General features: G+C 46.7%; 1 protein-coding gene across 1 annotated transcript in view; it reads right to left on the bottom strand.

Annotated features, from left to right (window-relative positions):
• The window catches only part of SCML4 (Scm polycomb group protein like 4), a 46,807-nt gene extending 37,496 nt beyond the window's left edge, over positions 1 to 9,311 (bottom strand). Inside the window, exons 1-2 of the mRNA XM_030007397.1 lie at positions 9,156 to 9,311; positions 1,115 to 1,244 (exon numbers count right to left, since the gene is read on the bottom strand). Of these exons, the coding sequence (XP_029863257.1) occupies positions 1,115 to 1,244; positions 9,156 to 9,311 (286 nt within the window). The remainder of the gene's footprint in view (positions 1 to 1,114; positions 1,245 to 9,155) is intronic.
• Positions 9,312 to 22,643: the final 13,332 nt, after the last annotated feature.

Below are 22,643 nucleotides of genomic sequence, written 5' to 3'. Positions count from 1 at the left end.
CCTCGCTGGGGAGCGGGGGCCCTAATGGTCCTTTCAGTGCAGAGAGGGAGGTAAAAGTTGGCTTGAGCCTGCCTCCTGCTCCTGCAAACCCTGCTCTGGTGGGAGCCTACACGCACCATTGGGAAGTTGCTGGGAGAAAAGGTGCTGGTACCATGGGGACGAGCAGACGAAGGTGCTCTGCATCCGCAGAGCCCGAAATGACCCATGGAGCCTCTGCCTCTGTGGCCACGCCGGTGATCTGGTGGGGCTGGTGGACTGTGCCTCCCTGTCCCCCTCCAAAAGCGGCACTGGGCACACCTCTCAGGGCAGCGCTAAGAAACACCGCTCGGCTGATGTTTGCCAAGCGCTTTGCAGTCTTCTTATGTGAAGGGATAAATGAGAATAAAATATATTATTATTGTCATCGTCGCTACATTTAGTATCATTCTGCTACCAGAGCAGATGGAAAACTTCTCCTCTGTGCATCCCAGCTAAGAAATAATGGGATTTATGTGTTGTGTTTATATTCTAATGTTATCTAATCCATTTCGCTGCTGAAATCTCAGGGTAAATCAACTGTCTTGTTGATTTTCTTCTCATTTACACCAGTTTAAAAGCATTGACCCATGTTACTTCTGGTAATATAAGCAAAAAAAGGCATGAGGCTGTATTTTCCCTGACTACAGTCAGAAATGACCAGGTCTGCTGCTGTGATAAGGCATCGGGGTTTATGTGCTGGTACCCCTGCCTACAGTCAGACCATGGCTCCTCCATCCTTCTTCTCCCCACAGCTGTAACAGATGTTTCACGTTCACACCAGGGTTTAGTCTGGTCATTGCAACACATTTGATGGCATGAGTGTTGGGTATAAAATACCCGCTACACATGGGTAGCATCCATGGGATGTTGATGTTCACATTTCAAGAGAAATGGAGCTCACATCTCCACTAAACTTGACACATGGCAGCCAAAACATAGTCTTGCAGGACATCTTTGTTCTTTGTCACTGGTGGCCAGTCTATTCTGCAAGCGCCCCATTTTCATGAGCTCCACCTGTTCTGGAAAGCACAGCATCTGGCTGTCAGCCCATGGTTCCTGCTCACCCCTTGGCCAAGGAGCACTTGAGGCTGGGTACCTGTGAGAGCCTGTGGGGTGGCCGAGTTGGGTATCGTAGCTGCATCCTGGGGGATTGAACTAATATCCGGCTCCGGTGTGCTTCTCGGTGGAGAGATTGCTAAGGGAGTCATCAGGACACGAGACTTCAGCTGCAAAAAATAACCAATTGGGTAATGAAAGTATACACAAAATATTCCAATTTTATTCCGTGTATGTCACGCGCCATGAACTCCCACTCATTAGCAATCTGCTATTGCATCACTTTCTCCAGGCCAGGAGCATCCGTTCTGCTCCCGGGAGGATACTGGAGCCTGAAGCCTGACTGATTTGCAGCAGACAGCAATGCCTTAAGTTACAGGATGCAAATATTATGCCACCCACTGGGTAGTTATTTACACCTGAGCAAATTGGGTCTAACATTCTAACAAATCAGCTCAATGGCATTTTACGACGCATTTCATGTGGGTGTAAACAACTCTCCGCAACTCAGAAACACGGGGTCTTTAACTACGTCATAATTTAGGGCCAGATTCTGCTCATGGTTACAGGGGTGTAAATCTTGTGTAAATCCAATGGCACCAAGAGGCTACTTTGGGCAGACACCCATGTAAATAAGCTCAGACCATGGTCCGTAGTGTGTTATTACCAGGTAGTAAATACAAACTGCTGCACTGTTGCACCCAGTAATCTTTGTGACCTGCAGCCCGGCTTGGAGAAGTGAAACGCGATGGGAATTTACGGTGCAATATCACTACGTCTTTATGCTGCTGGTATCTGGTAATGTCTCACCCGTCAAGTGACGATCAGGTCCTCATAATTATGAAGTGCTGACGTGATGGATGTGACCTGAAGGTACCACGCTTTCTTTTCCTTTTGCTACAAAGGGAAGCATGGGGAAAGCAGAGAGCCAAGCACATAGCTGGCTGGTTTGTATATTTACATATACTACACTGAGCTGTTCTTCTGGCAGGTGATTTTTTTTGTTGTTGTTTTTCAGTGGCCAAAGGTAAATATGCTGTAAGTGACAAGTGTAAGAATGAAAAGGAATTTTTAGCCCTGTTAAATTTACAGACTATCGCTTCTCTCAGAGCTTACACCCAAGCTGGAAATAAAGTAAAAAGTATATTTTAGTTGGAAATGAAGCCAGACCACTACCTACTAACCAAACCTTGAGCAAGTCCTGCTGGAGAGCAGAAGTCACTTTGGATAAAGATTCATGTTGTCCATGATTATGATTACAACTGTCTAAAATAATGGTCACTGTTTCACTGTAACGGTGAAAACAGAAAGCTGGGGAAGGGAGAGGGAAGGCTGTTGGACTTAGTGCCATCCAAGTGAGTTTTCAATCATTAAATCTTTGGGAGTTTGGATCATTCCCCAGTTTCTGGCTTATCCCAGCAAGGGCTTCACTAAGAGAGAACTTAGGGTCTCTCTTGCTTTCAGTAGCACTGTAGCCTGTGCTGGGATGGTACCCATCAAAACAAACAAAAAGGCCATATTTGTTGACATGGTTTTAATTTTTGCCTGCCAGACCTCCACCAAGCCCTTCCTGAACTTGCTCCTTTATGCAACCTAGAGTTTCGCTCAGAGCAGCCTCTGTGGAAAGATGGGCACGATAAGCCCGGACAGAAATAAAAGCTGGCTCCTCATCCAGGCACCATCCCTAGCAGGGCACTGTTCGGTGTCTGGGGCAGAGGCTGCATCCTACCTGTCTCAGCAGTGCCAGGCACCAACTCCACATGGTGCCACCACCTGCCCTTCCCTGGGGCAGGCTAAATTCCTTTGGGTTTAGCCTGAACAAGGGAGGAAAAGTTCAATAAGTGAATCTAAGACAAACTATGTATTTGACCTCCTGCTGTTTGGCAGCCATAGGGTACTAGGGACCCTGAGCTGGCCCCTGGCTAGTGCCAGTCCTCACATGCCCATGTTATCCTGTTTTTGTAGGGTTGTCTTGCTTTCAGATTGGGATCAGGAAAGACCAGCAGCAAAGTGCTGTCAGTTTGTTTTCCAAGCAATTAAAATAAATGTGAGGAAAACAGTGTTTCCAAAATCAAGGTCCCCATCCAGTTTGAGCTTTATCCCATAAGAGTAGGTGAGAAGCAGCATGATTTGTTATTTTCTGTACCAACATGTCGATGACTCTCTTTTCTATGGTGAAGTGGACTGGCACTGTGAAATTTGGGCAGCACCTACGCTAGGCTTCTGGGCTTGCTTTCAATCATGCATGTAAAATAAACACATATATCCATACGTGTGCTTGTACATAGTATATACATTTATATAGAGTTGTACATATATACTTGTATATATATTTATGTATACATATAAATAAATATATATATATATATGCTCTCACACATACACACATCTATATAGATACTATTTTGGAGGCAGCACACCTAATAACTTCTGTTTCACTTGCATGTTGGCTCCTTAACATCCTTACTGGCTCACAGGCCTGTGGCCTCAAACACAGGCGCGCAAGTCCCCTCGCCGGCCCTTGACCCTAATGCACCATCTGAGTGTGTGCTCGCCAACCAGCACCATCAGCCTGGTGGAGAGGGGGAGTGCCCGGTAGACCTCTTTCTCTGTCTGTTCCCTGGCTTTTGGAGGCCCAGGCAGGCTTACGTTCAAGAGCAAATAAACAGAGGGCAAAACTTGTGTAAACTCTCTAGCTCGGAAGGCCCTTCTTGGCATTTTGCTGTTTTAGTGAACAGTTTACTGCAAACTTAATTAAAACAGTGTGTGCTCTACAGCCTCTGGATACAGATAAATGCCATTTTATTAGGGGTAGCAGAGAATATGCTTTCATTAGATCAGAATAAATCAATGCCTGATTACAAGAGACAGTACACTAGCAAACACAACTTAAATACCTCCTGGCCACTGAAATCCTGAGTAGTCCCTGAATATCACTAAGTGTAAATCTCAAAGTATTTCATTTAAAGATGTCTTTTTTTGGACTGATTCTTCTCTATCAAAAAGCCAATCCAACCAACCAGCTGACTGACTGAGAGCTTGGCAGCTGAGAGAGCACATACGCATGAAAATGAAAAAAAAGTAGTAAAGGAGAGAAAGAGAGAGAAAAGGAGACAGAGAAAATCTGTCAGAGCACTTTGGGAAATCCTCACGGTAAGGCATTCAAATCAGCTTTTGAATATCAAATGTCATAAGTTTTAATATGCACAGCATGAGATATAAAAGGCAATGGTTGCTTTAAAACAAGATGTACAACCAACCTCGCCACTCTTATGGAGCTTCTACCATGGAAAAGAGATCAGAGAAAGCTGATCAGGGATTTAGGGTAGGAAATAAGTGTGTCTGCTTCACCAAAGTCACGGTGCTTTAGATGCAGAGAGAGCGTGGGCTTTTGTGCCATTGATGCCGGCTGCAGGTTTGTCTGAGTATGCAGTGGCTGCGGATGGGGAGGACACTGTGGAGTCCTGGAGTTTCTGTTACAATCTATGAATCCTTTCGGAGCAGTCAGGATTCATCTAGCTGGTATTTCTGTCATCTCACACCAAATAAAGTGAAGGAGGGAGAAGAGCGTTTACCAGATAGCTTTTTTTCCTTCTGAACAAGTTCTCTGCCAGCTTGTATAATAAAATACACCGGAAAGAAACAAGATGAACCACAATGCAAATTTTCCCTGTACTTTTCTTAAACCGCTTAGATCGTAGGTCCTCATCTTTATGGCTCCTGGTTCCCCTGTACTGGTTGTCCCTTGTCCTGACAAAACATTTGCTAGAAAAGGCTGGAGTTCACCCTGTCCCTGCGGGCCTTCCAGCCAGGATGGCAGAGGCACCTCCTGGCCACGAGAGCTTTTGCTGCTGGAGAGAAAACCACCTCCAGCCCCTGCGCACACAGATGTGCACCAAGGTGAGTGCCTGGGCCAGTGGTCCTGCCATGTGGGCTTCCACTGGCTGGGCAGAAGTGTGCCATTAAACCTCACCGAGAAAGCACAGAGCTTCCGAGTACATGTGTTGTGGTCCTTGGCTATACCACACGCTCTCTGTGCATTCGGCTGCAGGTGAGGAGGCTCAGCACGAGGCACGTCAGGGCTTAGCAAAGAAGTCGCTGGGGCAGAGAGGGGTCAGCACTGTGCTGGCAAAGGCAAAACACAGTCCAAGGTCTTTGCCACCTTTTCTTCTTGTGTCACGCAATACCTTTCTTCCGCACAGCAAATGATGCAGGGGAGTCTGCACGCAGCCTCCTACATCCCCTAAGTGTTTTGCAGTGAACGAGGCAGGTAACCTTAAGAGGAGCGTATGCAACCTTGAAATCCAAGGCTCTATCACAAGACAGGTGAATAATCAGGGCATTTTAAGGTTGTGTCTGCAATCTCGGTCCCAGTGTGTCCGAATCCTGACTGCTTATTTGTCATCATTAATAGTGACTTCTAGGGCAGCAGGGGAACCTATCCCTGTAATGGAAATTGTCACTCAACATGCCGTCCTGCACAGGGTGACTCTCGCAGCCCACCCCACCTGGCTGGAGTTTGCAAGGTCCCAGCCGACCGCTCACCCTGGGCTGGGGCCACCTCCCAGGGCAGGAGCTGCTGCGGTAGCACGGGGGGACAAACTGCCCTCGGGCTGCTCGGATGGGGCTATCGCTTTGTTACCATCTGGGAGGGATGTGGTGGTCTTTGCTGCAGCACTGCCCTGGGCACGTGTCGCTCCGATGTCCTCTAATACCACAAATCCCCCCACGATGCTAACAAAGCCTTCCCTCCTTCGGGCTTTCTAGGCAGCTCTTCGGGGCTGCCCCTCATTTACAGCCAGAGAAATAAAACCGATCCATCTACTAACCTCCCCCCTCCAGCTGCCAGAATAGACTTTTTCCTAGAGATTTAGACAGTCAGAAAGAATATTATATTTAGAGAAAATGCAGCATTTTATAGCAAATAGCTCTTCATCAGGTACGAAACAGTTTTTGGAAGAATACCTGATGAAATTTTAGAACCAAAGCTGTGAAAAAATAAACAGGATAGCGAGGAAAGGGACTTTGCTTGGTGGTGAAGCGTGATGAAATGTCATTTTAGGAAGACACAGATATTTGCTTTAATATCAATGAAAACAGGCAATGGGTCATCTGGTTATAAAGAGCATGTGATTAAAAATGTCTGTTATTCACATCTCGGTCAAAATAAATTTAAATCTAGGCTGTAAATTCCTAGTTTGCTAAAAATTCAGAAGTATTTTTCCATCTGTTCTGTAATAATTCAGCTATCTGGTTGCTATAAAGAATTTGGTTGTCTGCCATTTGGACAGGGAGTCATTTTTTTAAATGCATTTAAGTCTCATGGTATCTGAAAGTTATACAATTAGCAAGCTAATTAAATCAAGCTAGAGTTCCCCATCAAAAAGTGTAATCTTTGACTCACACTGGGGAAGTGTTTTTGATGGAGAGGGGTTCACTTCAGCTGAGCGCACAGCGTACAAAGGCACCTCACAGTAAAAGTCGCTTCGGTGCACGAATCCTATAGCGCAAATAAACAGTGCCAGGCCAGATGCCACAGATACTACAGCTCATGAGTGTCAGCTCCAGAAACTTAAGCCATCGGTTATAAAAAGATGCCTTTTTACCCACTGCCACTCACCAAGAAATAACATCATCCCAGATTCACTGCCAAAGGAGGGATGCTGTCGCCTCCCCGCTAAGTCCCTGGGGACGGCGAGTAGGCGCGTGTGGTACCCAGCTGGGGGAAAAGCTTTCCTTCGGAAGAAGAGGGGGCAACAGCAATCAAGTGCTCAGCCACCTAGGTCCGAAGCGCAATGTTACTGCAGCATTTTAGGAAATTTAAGTCTCCCTTTTTGCTGCTTCTGCTTACAAACACGTGGCTGTTGGTGAAAGGCTTTTTCGCAGGTGGATGGGTGCATTTGGGGTGGAACACACCATACTCCCCAGCATTTTTTTTTTTTTTTTTTGTCAACTTACAAATCAAATGTCAATGCAGGAGTAAGAAATGGAGGTCAGCAAGACAGGCAGGGGCAGAGAGGATGTGGTCTGCCGAAACTCTGCATACAAGGTCATTGTGGTATTTGGCAAATCACTTAATCATCTCAGGGACTCAATTTCACCACATCTCCGAAGTATTATTATCCCAGACTTGGGTGGTTTTGATCTAAAGAGCCTACAAGTGACCCAGCTTTACTGACAATAATTCAAATTATTACTTGTAATAAATAAAGTAAAATAAATATAGTAAATCATAAACTTGTAATGACAAGTACCTCAAGTAAAACAATTCAGATGTTTCTGTCCCAGAGTTTTAACCTAACACTGAAGTAAAAAATAATAAGTATTTCCATATCTCACATTTTACAAATACTAGAGTATTTGCCAGTCTTAGCTTGGACATGCAGCTCTATTTTGGACTACCGCTATAAAATTCTGCGGTAATCCCAAGAGGGACACCTGAGCATGCTGTAAGGTTGACTTTGCTTCGCTGCTGCTGTTACATCATTCACGTTACCAAAGGTAAGGCTTTTCAGCAGAAATGGGAAACTGCAGCTGAAACTGTTTCTTAGCCATGCAAAGTCTGTTTTTCAGCACACACTGAAACACACTTCAAAATGTGCCCCCATGGCAGAGAGGGGTATGTATGAAGTAGGAAGAGCATGGAGAGACACGGGAGAAGGCAGAAGATGGGGAGAAAGCATTAAGGGCTGAGGTACTGATGCCTACAGCAGTAGGTGTTGCGCAGGGGGATGCAGAGGAGTAGGGGATTCTGGCAATGTGATGCAAAGGGGTGGTGAGGAAGGCTTGCCTGGAAAAGAGAGAGGAGGGAGGATGGAGGTTGGAGGATGGGAGGAAGAAGAAGGTCTGGCGGGAGGTGAAAAGGAGGGATGGGCAACGATATGGGTGGCCTGCTCTAGATAAAGCCCAAACCCAAGGAGCTGAGACATTTGGTCCCTGTGCTCGGAGCTCGGCCGGCAGCGCTGTGCATTGGGTCTTGCTGCCTCCCGTGAACCGGGGGAGACCCAGGGAAGAGCCGGGCAACCCCTGGGGCTGAGACCTTCTCCAGCGAAGGCTGGGGCAAGCCCTGTGCATGCACCGCTCGTGTTACTGGCTTTTCGGGTTTGACATCAGGAACTTAAGCAGCTATTATTTTCTAACAGCCAGCAATTTGCCCTCCTTGTGTAACAGACTGCACGCCTGTACCCGTTCCCGTTAAAAACAAGGAACAGGCACAGCAAATGTATTCGGTGCCCCTAGCTGCCTGCAGACACAGGTGGAGAGAGCAGCGGAGCAATCTACCAACAAGAAGACCACTCACTACAATGTAGCTCATTTTCACTTCCCAGCATAAATTCCCCTCCCCTCAGCATCACAGTCCCGTTTTCGCCTGATCTGAGGCATAACAGTGGCCCTACTGCTGCTGAGACCCGCCGGGGAGCGGGGCAGGGGGCGGTGGACGGTGGGAGAGCCCCAGCCCACCGGCAGCATGGGGAGGGCTTAAGGCACTCAGGGTTTCTTTCTTTCTTCAGCCCTGCCTCCCCACCGGGGTCACATCGAGAGCTAGGCATGATTTTCTCCCAAAGTGAGCAGACAAATAATCAAAACCGCCTTTCCCTCAGTAAGTGAAATCTCATTACTTTCTAAAATGTCCCTTTTTTTTTTTCCTTTAGAAATCAGCTTTATTTTCCCCTTTTATTCCCACTCCCCCGTATTCCTTTCCTTTCCCTTTCATTTTGTTTCATTTCTAATCACTGTTAGTGAGAGAGGAGAAAAAAGTGACAAGCAAGAGAGAAGAAAAAAGTGACAAATGAGAGAGAAACACTTCCCAGAAGGTGCACAGCCATCTCACACATTCTGGGAGACAAGTTATTTTCAAGCACCACAAATTAAAATAACTGTAAACTTTAGAAAAATAGATTCCCTCTAATTTTCACCAGCTCAGGTAGAAGAGAAACCAGCTTCTCTTACTTTTTTTTGCATTGCTCTGCCCCACGCTTGCACAACTTTGCCTCTGTTCCTGCATTTCACCTGAAATTCTAGAAGAAAATGTATTAAAACCAGCAGGAGGTGGAGAAAGAGTGTGAAAATCATGTCTCTACCTTGTACCCGGGTTTTCTCCCTCTCTTCTTTGGGATCTTCACGACCGGCAAAGCACCGGCTGGTGCCGAGTAGAGGTTGTGAACAGGCATTTTGATGGGTGCCGGCTGGAGCGGGGGCCGCCCTCGCTTCCTCCCCGCCATTCTGGGGGACTGCATCTCCCCAGGGACCAGGCTGGGGGACAGGCACGGCAGGTGGCTCATCTGCCCCGAGGCTGCTGGTCAACCAGAAGGGAGAGAAGAAAAAAAAAGAGCTTTTTACTTATTTTTCATTTTAGGTTTTTCATCCGAAGGCAGTTTTCTCACGCTGTCATTTTCCCTGTTATCACCGATCATAAAGCAGCAAGAAATACGCCATAGATGTGCACTCCTGGATGGGATTCACCTGTTACCAGCTGGCTCAGCTTCTCCAAAGTGGGACAAAACCCTTGTCATGCCTGTTTCTCTCCGCTGACTGTGAATACAGTACAGGGAGCTGGCTCAGGTGGCGAGGTCTCTGTTGCAGCTGTCTAATAGGTGAACCCCACAACAGCCACCTTAACCCTACATACTGCAGATAAGCACGATGAAAGCACGAGCTTGCACCCATCAGTCAGTGCCTGCTTTCAGAGGGGCTTTGGAGTAGATGACCTCCTGAGGTCCCTGCCAACCTAAATTTTTCCCGAATTCTGTGGTTCTGCAAATCCTCCCTCACCTCGGAAGTGCTACCAATACCAAACTTGACTTCCCTCCACTTCATGCGCAGCACTCCTGAGCGGGGAGGCTGAACTGGACCACGAGGCTGCCGGCACAAGGTAGCCGCGTTAGAGGAGAATTGCCAAACATTTACTCTCTGCAATTTTATAACATCTGTTACCAGGCATGTTAGTAGTGGGCTTTTGGATGTACTCCATCAAATCAAAAGCTGTTATTTCACCACAACTCCATGCAGCTGATGAAGTTGAGCAGGGGTAATGGAGTGGAAGCTGGTCCATTTTCCTCTGTCCAGGTTTTAATAAAGAAAACAAATATACAACCATGCACAAAGTACCAAGGGAATATACAGCATTCTTCACAGCTTCTGGCAAGGGTCACGTGCTAACAAAGGTCAATAAAAAAAAACCAACTGCAGAAATACGTTTTCAAATGTTGATTTGTCCAGGCAACTGCTTTCCTGCACGTGGGAAGAATACTAGTCCCAGTCCTGCCTGCATACATTGCTAGACATAAGGGTCTAAGCAATTCTCATGCTTTTATGATAAGCCTTGCGATGGCTGACGTTTTCAATTTCATGCTCCCTCAGGCCAGTGATAACGGAAGACTCCCTGCTCTCCATTTTTACAGGGCAGACTCATAGCCTTCTCAGCTACAGAGAAAAGCCTAAAGATGTGGTCCAAGAGCTTCCTCTAAGCTCAAAAACCATAAAGCAATAAAGGTTTGTTTGTTTGTTTATTACTACAAGCAACTGCAAATTTTTACAAAATCTACAAACTATAAAATCTACACATTTCTCACTACACTTCAAATCTCACAATTTCAGAACCCAGTGTGATTGGACTGATCAGAACTGATGCTGCTGGGAATGAAATTGGGGTTGCTCACCCACATGGTAAAAGGTACCACTTGATAGGGGCCTCTGGTGACAAGTGTCTGCAGCTGGGGGCTTCTCTGCTTCAAAGGCAAATATGCTTTGCCTAGTTAAAACTTTGTAAGCATGACTGACTAACAAGCGACTCACTTCCCTGGTCTTATCCAGTCAGTAGTTTACGCAGTCTGCTGTAGGATAAGAAAAATAGAGAGCTCCCAGCCCTACCCTCGAGTAAATGCATTTATTTGCAATATATTAAAAACTGGGTTTTTTTAATAACACTAGGGGTATCTGCTCAGTTCAGACAGATCCATTACACATGGCAGGACTTGTAGATTGACTATAAAATTTCCAGTCTTGAACATCGGCTGCCTAAAACTCTCATGCAAACACTGAATGTCTAACATCAGACCAGAGCAATCCTGCAGTGCCTAATTTACCAAATTGTCCAGGGCCGCTGTGGTTGCACTCTCCAGGCATGCTCAGCCAGCTCGGGAACCACCTGAAAGCCTGCCATGGGGCTCTGATTTTTACCAAATAGAAGTCTGCAGAGAGTATACTTTCAGGGTTAAGAGCATCCAGCTTGCCACAGCAGGAGTCAAATGGAAAGGCTCTGTCTATCCTGAGCATCACTGCTTTCCTTCTGTCGTCAGCAGTGTGCATTTTCCTCCCCATCGTGCTTTCTGAGGGACACCCTTGGTGTCTCTTCCACCTCCCAAAACAAAACGTCCCCAGGCCGCTTATGTTACAGGCTGGATGCAGGCCGGGAATTCGGCAGGGAAGGGAAATGCAAGGATTACACTGGATTTGGCACAAAAACCCGCTATGAAAGCCCAGCGCTTCAGGGTTTGCATTTTGGTGTGCTTTAAAAAAAGCCTGGCAACACAAACTTTCGCAGAGGATCTTGGCAGAGGCTGAGAAAGACAAGCCCAGCCCAGGTTTGCTCCTTGCCTGGGGAAGAGCAGTGGTTCCCATGGTGGGGACCACCGGTGGCCACGAGGCTGTGGGACAGAGGATGTGGACCTGCACTGAACACCACACTGCATTGCCTTTATCGTGTTTTCCTTTGATGGTAAAGGTAGCTGGTGGCACCTCAGAAACTCTGAGAGTTAACAGCTCCCAAAGCAAAAGAGCTGCAGACCTAGAACACTTATTTGGCTGAAATGTTGCTTTCTTTTGCAACTGGTGAAGTATTAAACATGTGGTGGTCAGGAAACACACTAAATATTAGCAATCACAATTTTTTTGTGCTGTCTCTCTGCTGTCGACACTTGTAACGCTGTGCTTTGGCAAAACCTCTTAAAACCCCTTGCCACATGTGCTGACACACAAGACCCAACTGGACTGTGCACAAAATGATCTCAGTGTAATGTATTTGAATTGATACAGCAAAGACAAGAAGTCAACTGCAGTATACAAGCTGTTGTTATTACACTTAATTACAAGCCCAACCGTGACTTGATTCTCCTTTCTTGTATGCTAAGGGAAACGGAGAGCGCCTTTGGTGGCATTTACAGTGTTACACTGCTGCAGATCCTGGAAGGCAAGTGTGCTCCCCAGCAGTGGGGAAAACAGCAGACAAGCAAAAATTGCCTCTGTCTGACGGTGGGGGGTGACAGCACGACCTCCTCTTACAGCCAGGAGAAAGCTCTTGGGCAGGCTGGAAAAACAGGCAGTCAAATTGCAGGTTGGCCGGAGAGGCCAGAGGGACACAAGGGCTTGTCTGACCGTCCCCGACAAAGTCAGGGTGTTACCTTGGAAGGACCTTCCTCGGGCAGCCACAGCTGGGACTTGACCCACGGCTCAGCAACTGGAAACCTTGGTAGCTTCAAGGCAAGTTAAGAGAACTTGATGCAATTTAAGGGCAAATTCAAGGAAGCAAATTACAGGCTACTAGCAAAGGCACCGCCTCAGTTCAGGAAATCACTGTAGTACAAATAGCCCAGGAGAGTATTTTGGGAGCGAAATCAGTATACATTTGCCCTGTCCTTGTACTTTTCCTAAGGCACTAGCTTTGGACAGCAGAGGATGGTGCAGCTTCAGTCTGACCTGGGTCTATCACTTTCCTATTAGTTTAAAAATAACAACAGGAAACTGCTTTACATTTATGGCTTCTCATCACTTAATGCAGGGCTAGACACAGGATAACCTTTCCTTACTTGTCTCTCAGACGTTGTCATCTGGAAATTTAATTTCCAGCCCTGCCTTCCACATTGCCCCATCAGATCCCAGAGAGGAGGCAGCAGGGAACCACCTCTCCCCACCGCGATGCCTGGGCGAGCGCTGCAGGAGGGGTGAAATCCTGTCCCCTTCAGCAGAGGTTCTGCCGTGACTTCAGAGCATCCTGAGGAGCACCCTGTGCACAGCGGTCTGCCCCTGTGGAAGGCCAGTGGCGGGGAGAAAAACATGCCCTAGACCAACACTGGTGACCTGTAGGATGTTTCTAACAGCCCGTGCTTTGCACTGTGCTTGCCCTGCATCATGCGTTGGTGGATATGCTGTATGATTAGCAACACAGCTCACCGTGCTGGCAACTATAGCTGATAGCGAAGGGAGCTGCAGTGCATTTCCTCCCAAGCTGAATATTTTTGATGGACTGCAAAGATCCGTTCTTAATAAAAATAAATGCCTGCAATAAATGCAGCTTTTAACCTGCGCTCCAGTAACTGCAAGGGCTGAAGGTAAAAATATCACATTAAATTTTATATCGGTAATTCTAGAGGATGATCATTTAAACTTGGCTTACACCAGGTCTCATGCAAACCCATGCCTCGACTGGCACAGGGATCGTGCATAGGGAAGGAACAAGCTATTCATGCCTTAAGCCAAAAGAAGGTGCAAAAGTGCAGTCAAGCAGAAAATGTGCCCGTTTCACAGCAGCTGAAGGAGAATGCCCTTCACTCCCAGTACAGCCACTGGTCCCAGCCACAAAAGGACTCTGACCCAGGAGTCCCTGCCAGCACTTGCAGCCCTGACTCCAACTCTTGACTCCTGCAGAGCTTCGTGTCTCCCAGATCTACATACCCAACAGCCGTATGTGGAAAAGATATAAACTTCTTGTGATCTTCTCTGTCTTTCCTTCAGCTGTTGTTCAGGAAAGCACACTCTGTGGGGGAATATCATGTTATTAAATGGGAGGGAGGGGATACTTTTCAGCTGGTAACAGGACTATTTTCCCCTTCTTCTCTGTGCACAGCAGGGCACCTCTTTGACTGACCGCTCGGAGATGATGGCCTGCAGAGTAGGTGAGCAAAATGAGAAGCATTGCCTTTTCTGGCAGCAAAGTTTTATACCTGCATGCTCCTCTTGGGTAGTATTCAGGCACATGAGGCGTTACACATCTCTTCACCATGAATACCAAAGCAGCACTGCATAGCACATGAAAGGTAAGTGTTTAGTGAAGCAGACAGTAGGAATTTTTGCTAATAAAAGCATTGAGCCAATATTCTCTGCGTGTCTGGATGTGATTGCCTAATGACATTGCATGGAAAGCACTCATCTCACCATTGCTCAAAGAAAGGTCAGGACAATTTTCATCCGTGGCATGAAGTTCTACAGCGATTTACAGAGCTCTTCTCTTCTCTTGCCTATTGCCTTGGGGATTGAAGTGAGAAGAAACTCCTTCTCTGAGGGACTCTCTTGCCTGTTTTGATCCCAGGAAGAGAATTTTTACATAAAATCCTTGAGACTGCCCAGCCAACAGGATCTGAGTAGAAAGGCCGACTTTCCCAAACCAGTCATTAAAGAAACAAACAACACAAATATCTGTGCTAGCTGTGGGAACTGAGAGTGGGATTCACCCAGCCTAATTTCAAACCTCAGTTCATCCGTCACCTCAGTATAGGTGCCTCTGGTCATTTCAGATGTAATCTCTCTTACACCCTGTGTCACATCTGCCAAAAAGTCTTGGGCACCTCAGGTCATCTCAGGTGGCACTAGATGACTTTTTCAGGCAACCAGACTTAGCTACAGGGAATAATTCAATAACAGATGAAGACACCTAAATGCCTACCTTCAGACCCTTATACAGAGGTGTTTCTGTGTGTGCTGGATGTCTGACCTCCCATGGTATCAGTGGAGATCTAGCCGATGTGGTTGAAGGTGTGCAGTCATTCAGCTGGCTGGATATAGACGTAGTTTGTGGTGGGCTCAGTGGCTCTAGGGTCCACCGACAAGGTGCAATTTGATGATCATGGGAGCTTTGTCACTTCCTTGTAGACAGCTGTATTCAGGTGTCTTAATCCAGAACTAATCCTATTTCTAAAAGCTGGGTTTGACTTGTCTATTTTATACCCAACATTAGGGTGAGGTTAATCATGTCCTATGTATACATTACTTCTGTTTATAAAATGAGCCAAGGAAAACAAGCTCATAACTAGATATCTACAATGCCCAGGTGAATCCCACCCTTGGTCGCTCATGCCTACCCACAATAGCCAGTTCCGTCTTATCCTGTGTGCAGGATATTTCTGGTTAATAGCACATTGCATTGCAGAAGAAAGCATTGCCTTTTTGGAAGTGGAAACTCAAGCTTCACAGGTGAGAAAGATTTGAGATTCCTGGGCTTGTGCCAGCCTCCCTGTGAGGTCCCGAGTGAGGAACTTCCTACCCTTTCAGTGTCTCACTTCTCCCACATGTCCCACAGCATCCCCTCCAGGAGGCAAGAAGACAACCAGACGTGCGAAGCTATTTGCCTGGGACAAGGCCAGCTGATGGCAGGGTCCAGGCTCCTCAAGTACCCACCACCCATATCCCAACCACTGCCACATGTTAATTTTCAAGGAAAAGTCAGCAAAATATTTCAGTATCTCTCATTTGGACAAAATAATGTGATTCCCCTCTTAGCTCCTAGAGTAGTTGAATTTTGCCAGCTGTCCCATGTTTTAAACATTCTCACAAGCAGTTTAGAAAAAGCTGGAGAAAATACAAACACCTTTTCTTCTGCTTGGAGCCACTCCCAAGGAGACTGATTCTTAGGTATTCAAAAGTGGTATTAGTGAGTTTTCCCTACACGGAGCAGTGCTACAGCAAAGCCTTTTAGTAGATACAAGGCGGAGTGAATGTAGTTTTGTTCTGGGCTGTAAAAACACAGATTTCTAAAGAGCTGTAATCTTCTGTTAGAGCTGGTAGCCATATATCATTATCTCCCTGCAGCACAGCAGAGATTTAACTCTCCTAGATAGAACTGAAAGTAGTAGCAGCATCCAAACCAACATATACTGGCATCCGTCACTGTGTAGACTCTGTCTACCTTGCCCTTGAGCCGTTGTGTCAGCCAGAGAGACTATGGGAGGTGGTAGCACCAGTGAGGGCGAGATGGGCAAGTTTTCCTTCAGTGCCATCATTTTGTGCCTGAGACATGCATGGCAAAAAGGTGGTGCACTTTTTCAGTCTGCTTTCCTTCAGAATAGGAGTTCATGTATTCACAAACTCGTGCTCTCCTTCACTCCTCATATGACTTTTGGACTTGTTGACTCATTTCAAACAGTCCTGATGGGGCACAAGAGCAAGGGGTGCAAAGGTTTGCAGGCATAGTGGAAATGTGCAAAAAACAGAGATGTGAGACCCCAGTTGTCCTCTCCCAGTTTTGGCCACCTGTCCCATGAGACAGTGAGGGCAGAAGAAACAATATAAAAGCTTTGATGCTGGGAAAAGCTCTTATCACATCTGACACCCTCTCAGACACAAGAATCAGGCAGTTACAGGGCACAAATCTATAGAAAACCAAGTAAGCGTCCTTCTCTCCTCTGCTCAGGAAACTACCTGCAGCTGTTCTTTTAATTGCTCCATGTTTGAGTTTGTCCCCTGCTTCATGGGTACTGAAGGAGGGGCAGCAGCCAGTCTGGACATGGCTGGCACACTGCTGCCCGGCTATTCACATCTCAGGAAACAGCACATTTCTCTTTGCAGCTGGTTTCAGCCCTTTTTACCTGCATGTCTCCAGCTGCAAAATGTGCTGAAGGTTACTGCAATAGCAATTGCATGGCACTTAAATAATTTGCCAGAGGATCCAAATCAAACTACGTTCAAACAAGAAAACATCTTTTTACTCTTGCAAGCATGTCCTAGTGCAACAGAAATGCAGCAAGGTTTCTGCCACGGGTGCTTTGCTGGCTGCTCCAGGCTTGCAAGTGGCAGAGCCCCTTCAGAAGGAGTCCTGCAGCAGGCTTGCTCTTCAGCTGCTGAGAGCAGGTCCTGCAGAGCCGCGATTAGTATTTTCAGTTACTGCGTTGGGGTGGGAAAGGACCAGGCATCTCACAAGCAGTGTCCGATGCTGTACCCTGCCCTATTCTCCATCTCACTGTCTGGGTGCCTTAATGAAGGGGCAGGCAGTTGATAGGAAATTCTTCAAAATCCAGACAAAAAGTATTAATGGTGTCTGCTCCTTCCCTTGTTACTAAGAGCAAAAGGAAAAATGGTTCCCAGTGTCATCTTGCAGCCTGTTTTTTTTTTTCTTAACTTAAATTCAGCGGCAGTGACAGTGCTGTCCTTGAGGAGGTGTTCTTTTGAAGGATAGCACCCTGGTGACAGCAGGTAGAGCAGTAGCTGCGTGCCCCCTCTCACTCAGGTTTGCTTAATGAGCCAGAAGAACTTGAAAACCCTTGCGAGAATGGGACCCCCAGGAGCAGCTGAGGCCAGCCTCGCCTCCTGATCTTACCTTTCTTCATTTGGCCTGACGTTTTTGTTGCAGACAGTAGCCTGTGGCAGGGAATTGAGGAAATGAAACTTTACGGAGAGCAAGCGAGCGCAGGCAGAGCACCAAAGGGAAGATGCGAAAAATGGATGCAGTGAGGCCATGGGAGCGGCAAGGGTCACTCTGCTGAGGTGGTCAAGTCAAATGAGCACAAAAAAGGTGATTCCTTCCTTCTTTTTATGTGGAGCTAGTAGCATCACTTCTGATATTGCAGAGAAACAAGAAGGACTCAGTCTCCCACCTCAAGAAGCTGCAGGAGGGTGGAGTTCCTCTAGCAGGTCTTTGCCTCAGGCTGTGGTTTAGCATTTGCCAGACAAGGTCCCTGCAAAACAACCTGAGTCCCTCCCCTCACTACCCCGAGGCGTCCTGCCTCAGCATCTGGGTATGGAGAGGTGCATTTCAGTTTGCTAAAAAGAGCATCTTAAAATCCCCTCTCCTGAAACCCTGAGGGTGGTAAAATGTAGTGGACTGCTGGTGGAGCAGTGCAGGAGCTGTGCAAAATTCCCTCTGAAAGCTCGGAGAGGCAGGATGGAGAGCTGAGGCCGAGGGCTAAGTATTATAAGTTTGGTATTTTTTATACAAGTAGTTACTCTTGCAGACTTGCAATGTCAGATTTACTGTTTGCCGAGCCTTCCTGCCAGCCTACCTCCACTTCATCTCCTCAGCTTCCCCACCTCATCTGAGAGTCCTCCCCTAGGCACTGACAGGCTGCAAAGTTTCCGAAGGAGGTAGGTCCTCTCCCCGTTGCCTCCGCAAGCCGTTACGCTCCAGCTCAGGAGGCTCATGGGACGCTGCATCCCACACCAGCATCCCTCCGGGTGTAGGGAGGTGTGATGGAGGGGCTGCTACCTTTCCAGGCTGCAATCAGCTGAAGATTACGTCCCACGGACCCTCCACCTGCTTCCCCACTGCCCTGCCTCTGGCCAGCTGCACTCCGGGACCGAGTGACTTTTCCAGTGACCGGGAGGAGTGTAACGCAGAGCACATCGCTTTTTTCTCCCTGAACTGCCAGAAGTGATTTCCAACACCAAGATCCTGCAGCCTCAGTTTCTCCAGCTCAAACCCCAAATGCTGGAGACGCAAAGATGCCCAGGATGTTTGTTATTAATTAATCAGATGACACTGGAACAAATCTTTCCTTAAATACATGAATGTTTGCAGCCCTGATAGGTCTTCAGCCCGTAAAACTGAGGCTGTGATTCTGAACCAGCAATTAAATTTAAATTGGGCTTTGTGTTGTAGCAGGTTCTGTTTCACATATTCAGCCAAGCAATTGCTAGTTGAGACGCCCTTGTTTCTGATCACACACTTTGCCAGTGTAATTTACAGGTTGCTTTCCAGAAGTCCCCTCCTGCCACTAGCTTTGTTACCAGGGAACTTGAGCGGTTAACAAGCTAACCCTCCTTGAACTACAGGCACACAAAGCAATATCTTATTTATCTACAACCTTCAGACCAGCAAAGAAAGCACCAACTTCTCTTTTGAATGCAGTTACTTTCTTTTTCATCTTCTGCATCTCACGCAAAAGCCAGATGCTTTCATCACCCATAAGCCACGGATCCTTTCTGCTCTCTGTTAAATTTTCAGGGGCAAAGATTTGGAACAAATGAATGTGAAATGAGCAACATTTATATTATGGCCATTTCAGTTCTCCAGCTGAGTCTGTAATTGGCTGATACTCATATTTTTTCCCTCTCGCTTGTCTGGCAGTACCCCGGCCTCTTCTCTTATAACTGCTCGCCTTTTTTCCTCCCGCCACCCAGTTTTCTATAGTTTTTACATTTGTGGGGCATCTTAAACTAGTGTCTGCCATATATGGATAAGCCTTACAAAGCTGCTAGCTCACTTCAAAGAAAGGATGCCCCATCCCTGGAAACATTCAAGGTCAGGTTGGACGGGGCTCTGAGCAACCTGATCTAGTTGAAGATGTCCCTGCTCATTGCAGGGGATTTGGACTAGATGACCTTTAAAGGTCCCTTCCAAACCAAACTATTCTATGATTCTAAGGATCCAAATATCTAGATAATTTCCCTGAACTGCTTCCAGTATTTTCTTGAACCAGCTATGCATTGCCCTTCCTGCAGGAAAAAAAGTTTGACATTTATATGTAGCAGGAAGAAGGAGCAGGTACCTAACTCAGAGAAGGTCAATGTATTCAAGTCAGATGGTGGGAGATGGGCAGGGAGAGAGGCAATGAGCCCACACTTCTCATTTTTCTAGATCCTATGCACCCTCTCACCACACAGAATCCCTCTGGGGTGCATTTGGGACAGGACAAGTTGAGGAGGGATTTTGTACACATTTCTATGAAGGTGATAGAGGAGACCAAACAGAAATAGCAGAGAGAAAGTCTCATCAATGTGATACAAACAAGCAGATGTGCAAGGATTTGGGATGCTTCTCCCACTTGCCTGGTGCACACTGCAATGAGAGCTGGCTGGGAATTTTTGGAAAACACAATGTACAAGAATTCTTCTTTTTTAGGTGTACATTTTGCAGTAAAGAGCAAGATGCAACAAAACTTTTGCTGGAAAGCAGTAAAAGAGGCAGACTCACCCCAGCCAAACTAACCCACTGCCTGGGCATTCCCCAGCACACGGGAGAATGAAACTCTGGTCCCTATCAAGCTCAGGACCAAGCAGGATTCTCTCTAACTACAGCTATACTACTAAATAAAAGAGGAACAAGAGTAATGCCTATCTCCAGGGCTCAGCGACGCAGCATAACTTGCATCCACATGGCTAAGGTTGGCCCTTGAGCTGCAGATTTGTCCTGGGAGAGTTGGCTTGAGCAGCCAGGATGAGAGCCAGGGAGGATGCTAATATTAAGCAGAGCAGAGAAGGTTGAGAGTTCTCCCTCTTTTCTATTTGTAAAAGGGGGTACTCCCTTATGATGAGATGGCCCCTCGATGGCAGACTGTTACCCAGGGTGAGGCCCTAGCCTCTCACTGTCTGCTGTCATGGCTTTCCCATGTTGCGTGTGTTCATCACAGGGCAACTCCATGTCGACCTTATGCACTGGATACGAGGGCACTGGCTCAGTGACTTTCACCCACACACATTGAAATGGCTGTGATTTAAACACAGCACAGGGTGAGAAAGAACTTTCCACCCCCAAAACACTGGCAGGATAGCAATCTGCTTCCCCCAGCCCCAGCCTTTCCCCAACGCCTGCCACATTGGGGCCAACCTGGGCTGCACAACCTGGGCTGATCCCTGAAACCATCCAGAATTAGCAGAAAGAGTCACTAGCACAAAAACAGGAGTCAAGTTGAAAAACTCCCTGTCTTCCCCAGATCCAGTGGACCTCCAGCAGTTTAATAAGAAATAAGAGTGAACTTCATAGTGGAAAAGAGAAAATTGGCATGATAAGCAGCTTGAGATGGTCTGGATGTTTTTTGCTGGCATTTATTGCCTCCTGTGCTACTCCAGGCGTTTCATTACGGCTTACATACTATCATCCTCAATTACTTTGCCAAGCAAATACATTTTAAGACAGTGACAGCCCCTGCCCTGGGTATAGCCGCCATCATTCCCTACCTTTCTTGAGCCCACAATATGGAATAAAACTTCTGTGCCTCCTTCCTTGCCAAATTCTGTCTACTCCATGAAATCAACAGGGCTAATGTGCCCATTTTGGGAAAAGGGGTGGGACACCGCCCTTTCCCATTAAAATGTGCTCTCCAGGCAGTCTGAGCACTGAAGAAGCACTCCACTGCTTCTCCTATCCCACACAAATTATATCCCAGCAGTGTGCTGGGGACCCCGGGGGGGGTCAGCAGCCTTGTCTGGTCGCCCTGCTCCCATGTCGCCCCATGCTCTGCCTCCCTTTCTGTCACCAGTAATAGCCAGCCACTGACTCCGTGATGATTTCTCTCCAACACCAACACACTTGACTGGATCGTGCATACCAGCTGATACGCCTACCACAGATATCTGTCCCAGGAAATAAATTAACCCCCTAAATCTGAAGAAGTGATATTACAAAAGTCAATAGGGAAATATCTTTTCTTAGACAGAGGGCAGGAATTTCACACATTTCTTACATAAAGTTATCCTTATTCCTTAGGGACCTGCTGCACTTTTATATTACATTTTGAGAAATAATACTTATAAAAGATTCATCCTTTTCTGGCATAAACTGGAGTAGCTCTTATGTTTCTGTCTTTAGAGACTTCAGGGACCACAGCTTCTGAAGATGCTCAAAGCTTTCACTTCCACGCATGGGAGATATATTTATATTCAAACCACATTTTAACATTGTAATTGGACAGCATAAATAAAAGGACATTCATTTAATCATTAAGTTCAGGAACAAGAAAAGCATGTGCATCACTTGCTAGAGTCTGCTGTGTTACCCAGGACTGCTTAGGAACTAGACAGTCACCCCGGTGCTACGGCTTCCCACTCCAGAAGAAAAACTCTGGTGCCTAAGTGACCATTGGGCAGGCTGGCAGAGGTTGGTGGTGGTGTTTCAGGCCATCAGCTGTGATTTCGCCCTGGCACACCCCTCTTTGGGAAGGCGAGCTTTGGCCTCTCGCAGGCTTACTGTCTGCCTGGACGCTGGATCCGCATTTGGGGGAGGCTGCAGGTGGCTCTCAAAATGCAAACGGATACATCTGGAATAAAAACATGCTGGGAAACTGCAAAATATCCCAGACCTAAGACTGAACCGTGGGAACATCATGTGGCAAGTTAGCAAGGTGTGACTCACCGTGACTGGGGAGCAAAGCTTTGCTAACCGGGGCTGGTTACTAAAGCATGCAGCACCCAAGAGTAAAGTTTGCCGCTGTTTGATTATATCTGTAATTCATTTTCTAAATAAACATATAACCTTCATTTTTCAGAGCTGTTTTGATCCATTTTCCCCTCCAACGAACCACCATTTCCTGTTTTCTAGATGATTTTTACATTGTGTTTGGCAACAACCCTGTTTTCATTACCTAGAAACTCAATACTCAGAACAAAACCACTCCAGCTGGCTTGTGTGTCATCGTCTGCGTACCTTGGGCAATAGAGTTTGCAAAATTGTACTGATTATATGCCTGCTTTCACTGTTCTTTAAAAAAACACACCCCAGATGAAAGGTCCCATTGAATGAATTTTCAGTTGGTTTGTATTTGCAAGTGCCTGTCAGTAGAAGGCACACTTCCAAACCAGCTCAGAGGACAACTAACAGAAAGCTTTCAGGCATGTTATAGAAACTAATCATAGAGTCTGGCCCCCATGTA

Source organism: Aquila chrysaetos, chromosome 2 (assembly GCF_900496995.4).
Source record: "Aquila chrysaetos chrysaetos chromosome 2, bAquChr1.4, whole genome shotgun sequence".
NCBI lineage: Eukaryota > Metazoa > Chordata > Aves > Accipitriformes > Accipitridae > Aquila > Aquila chrysaetos.
Note: the sequence above shows the minus strand (reverse complement) of the source record. Positions and strands in the feature narration are given on the sequence as shown.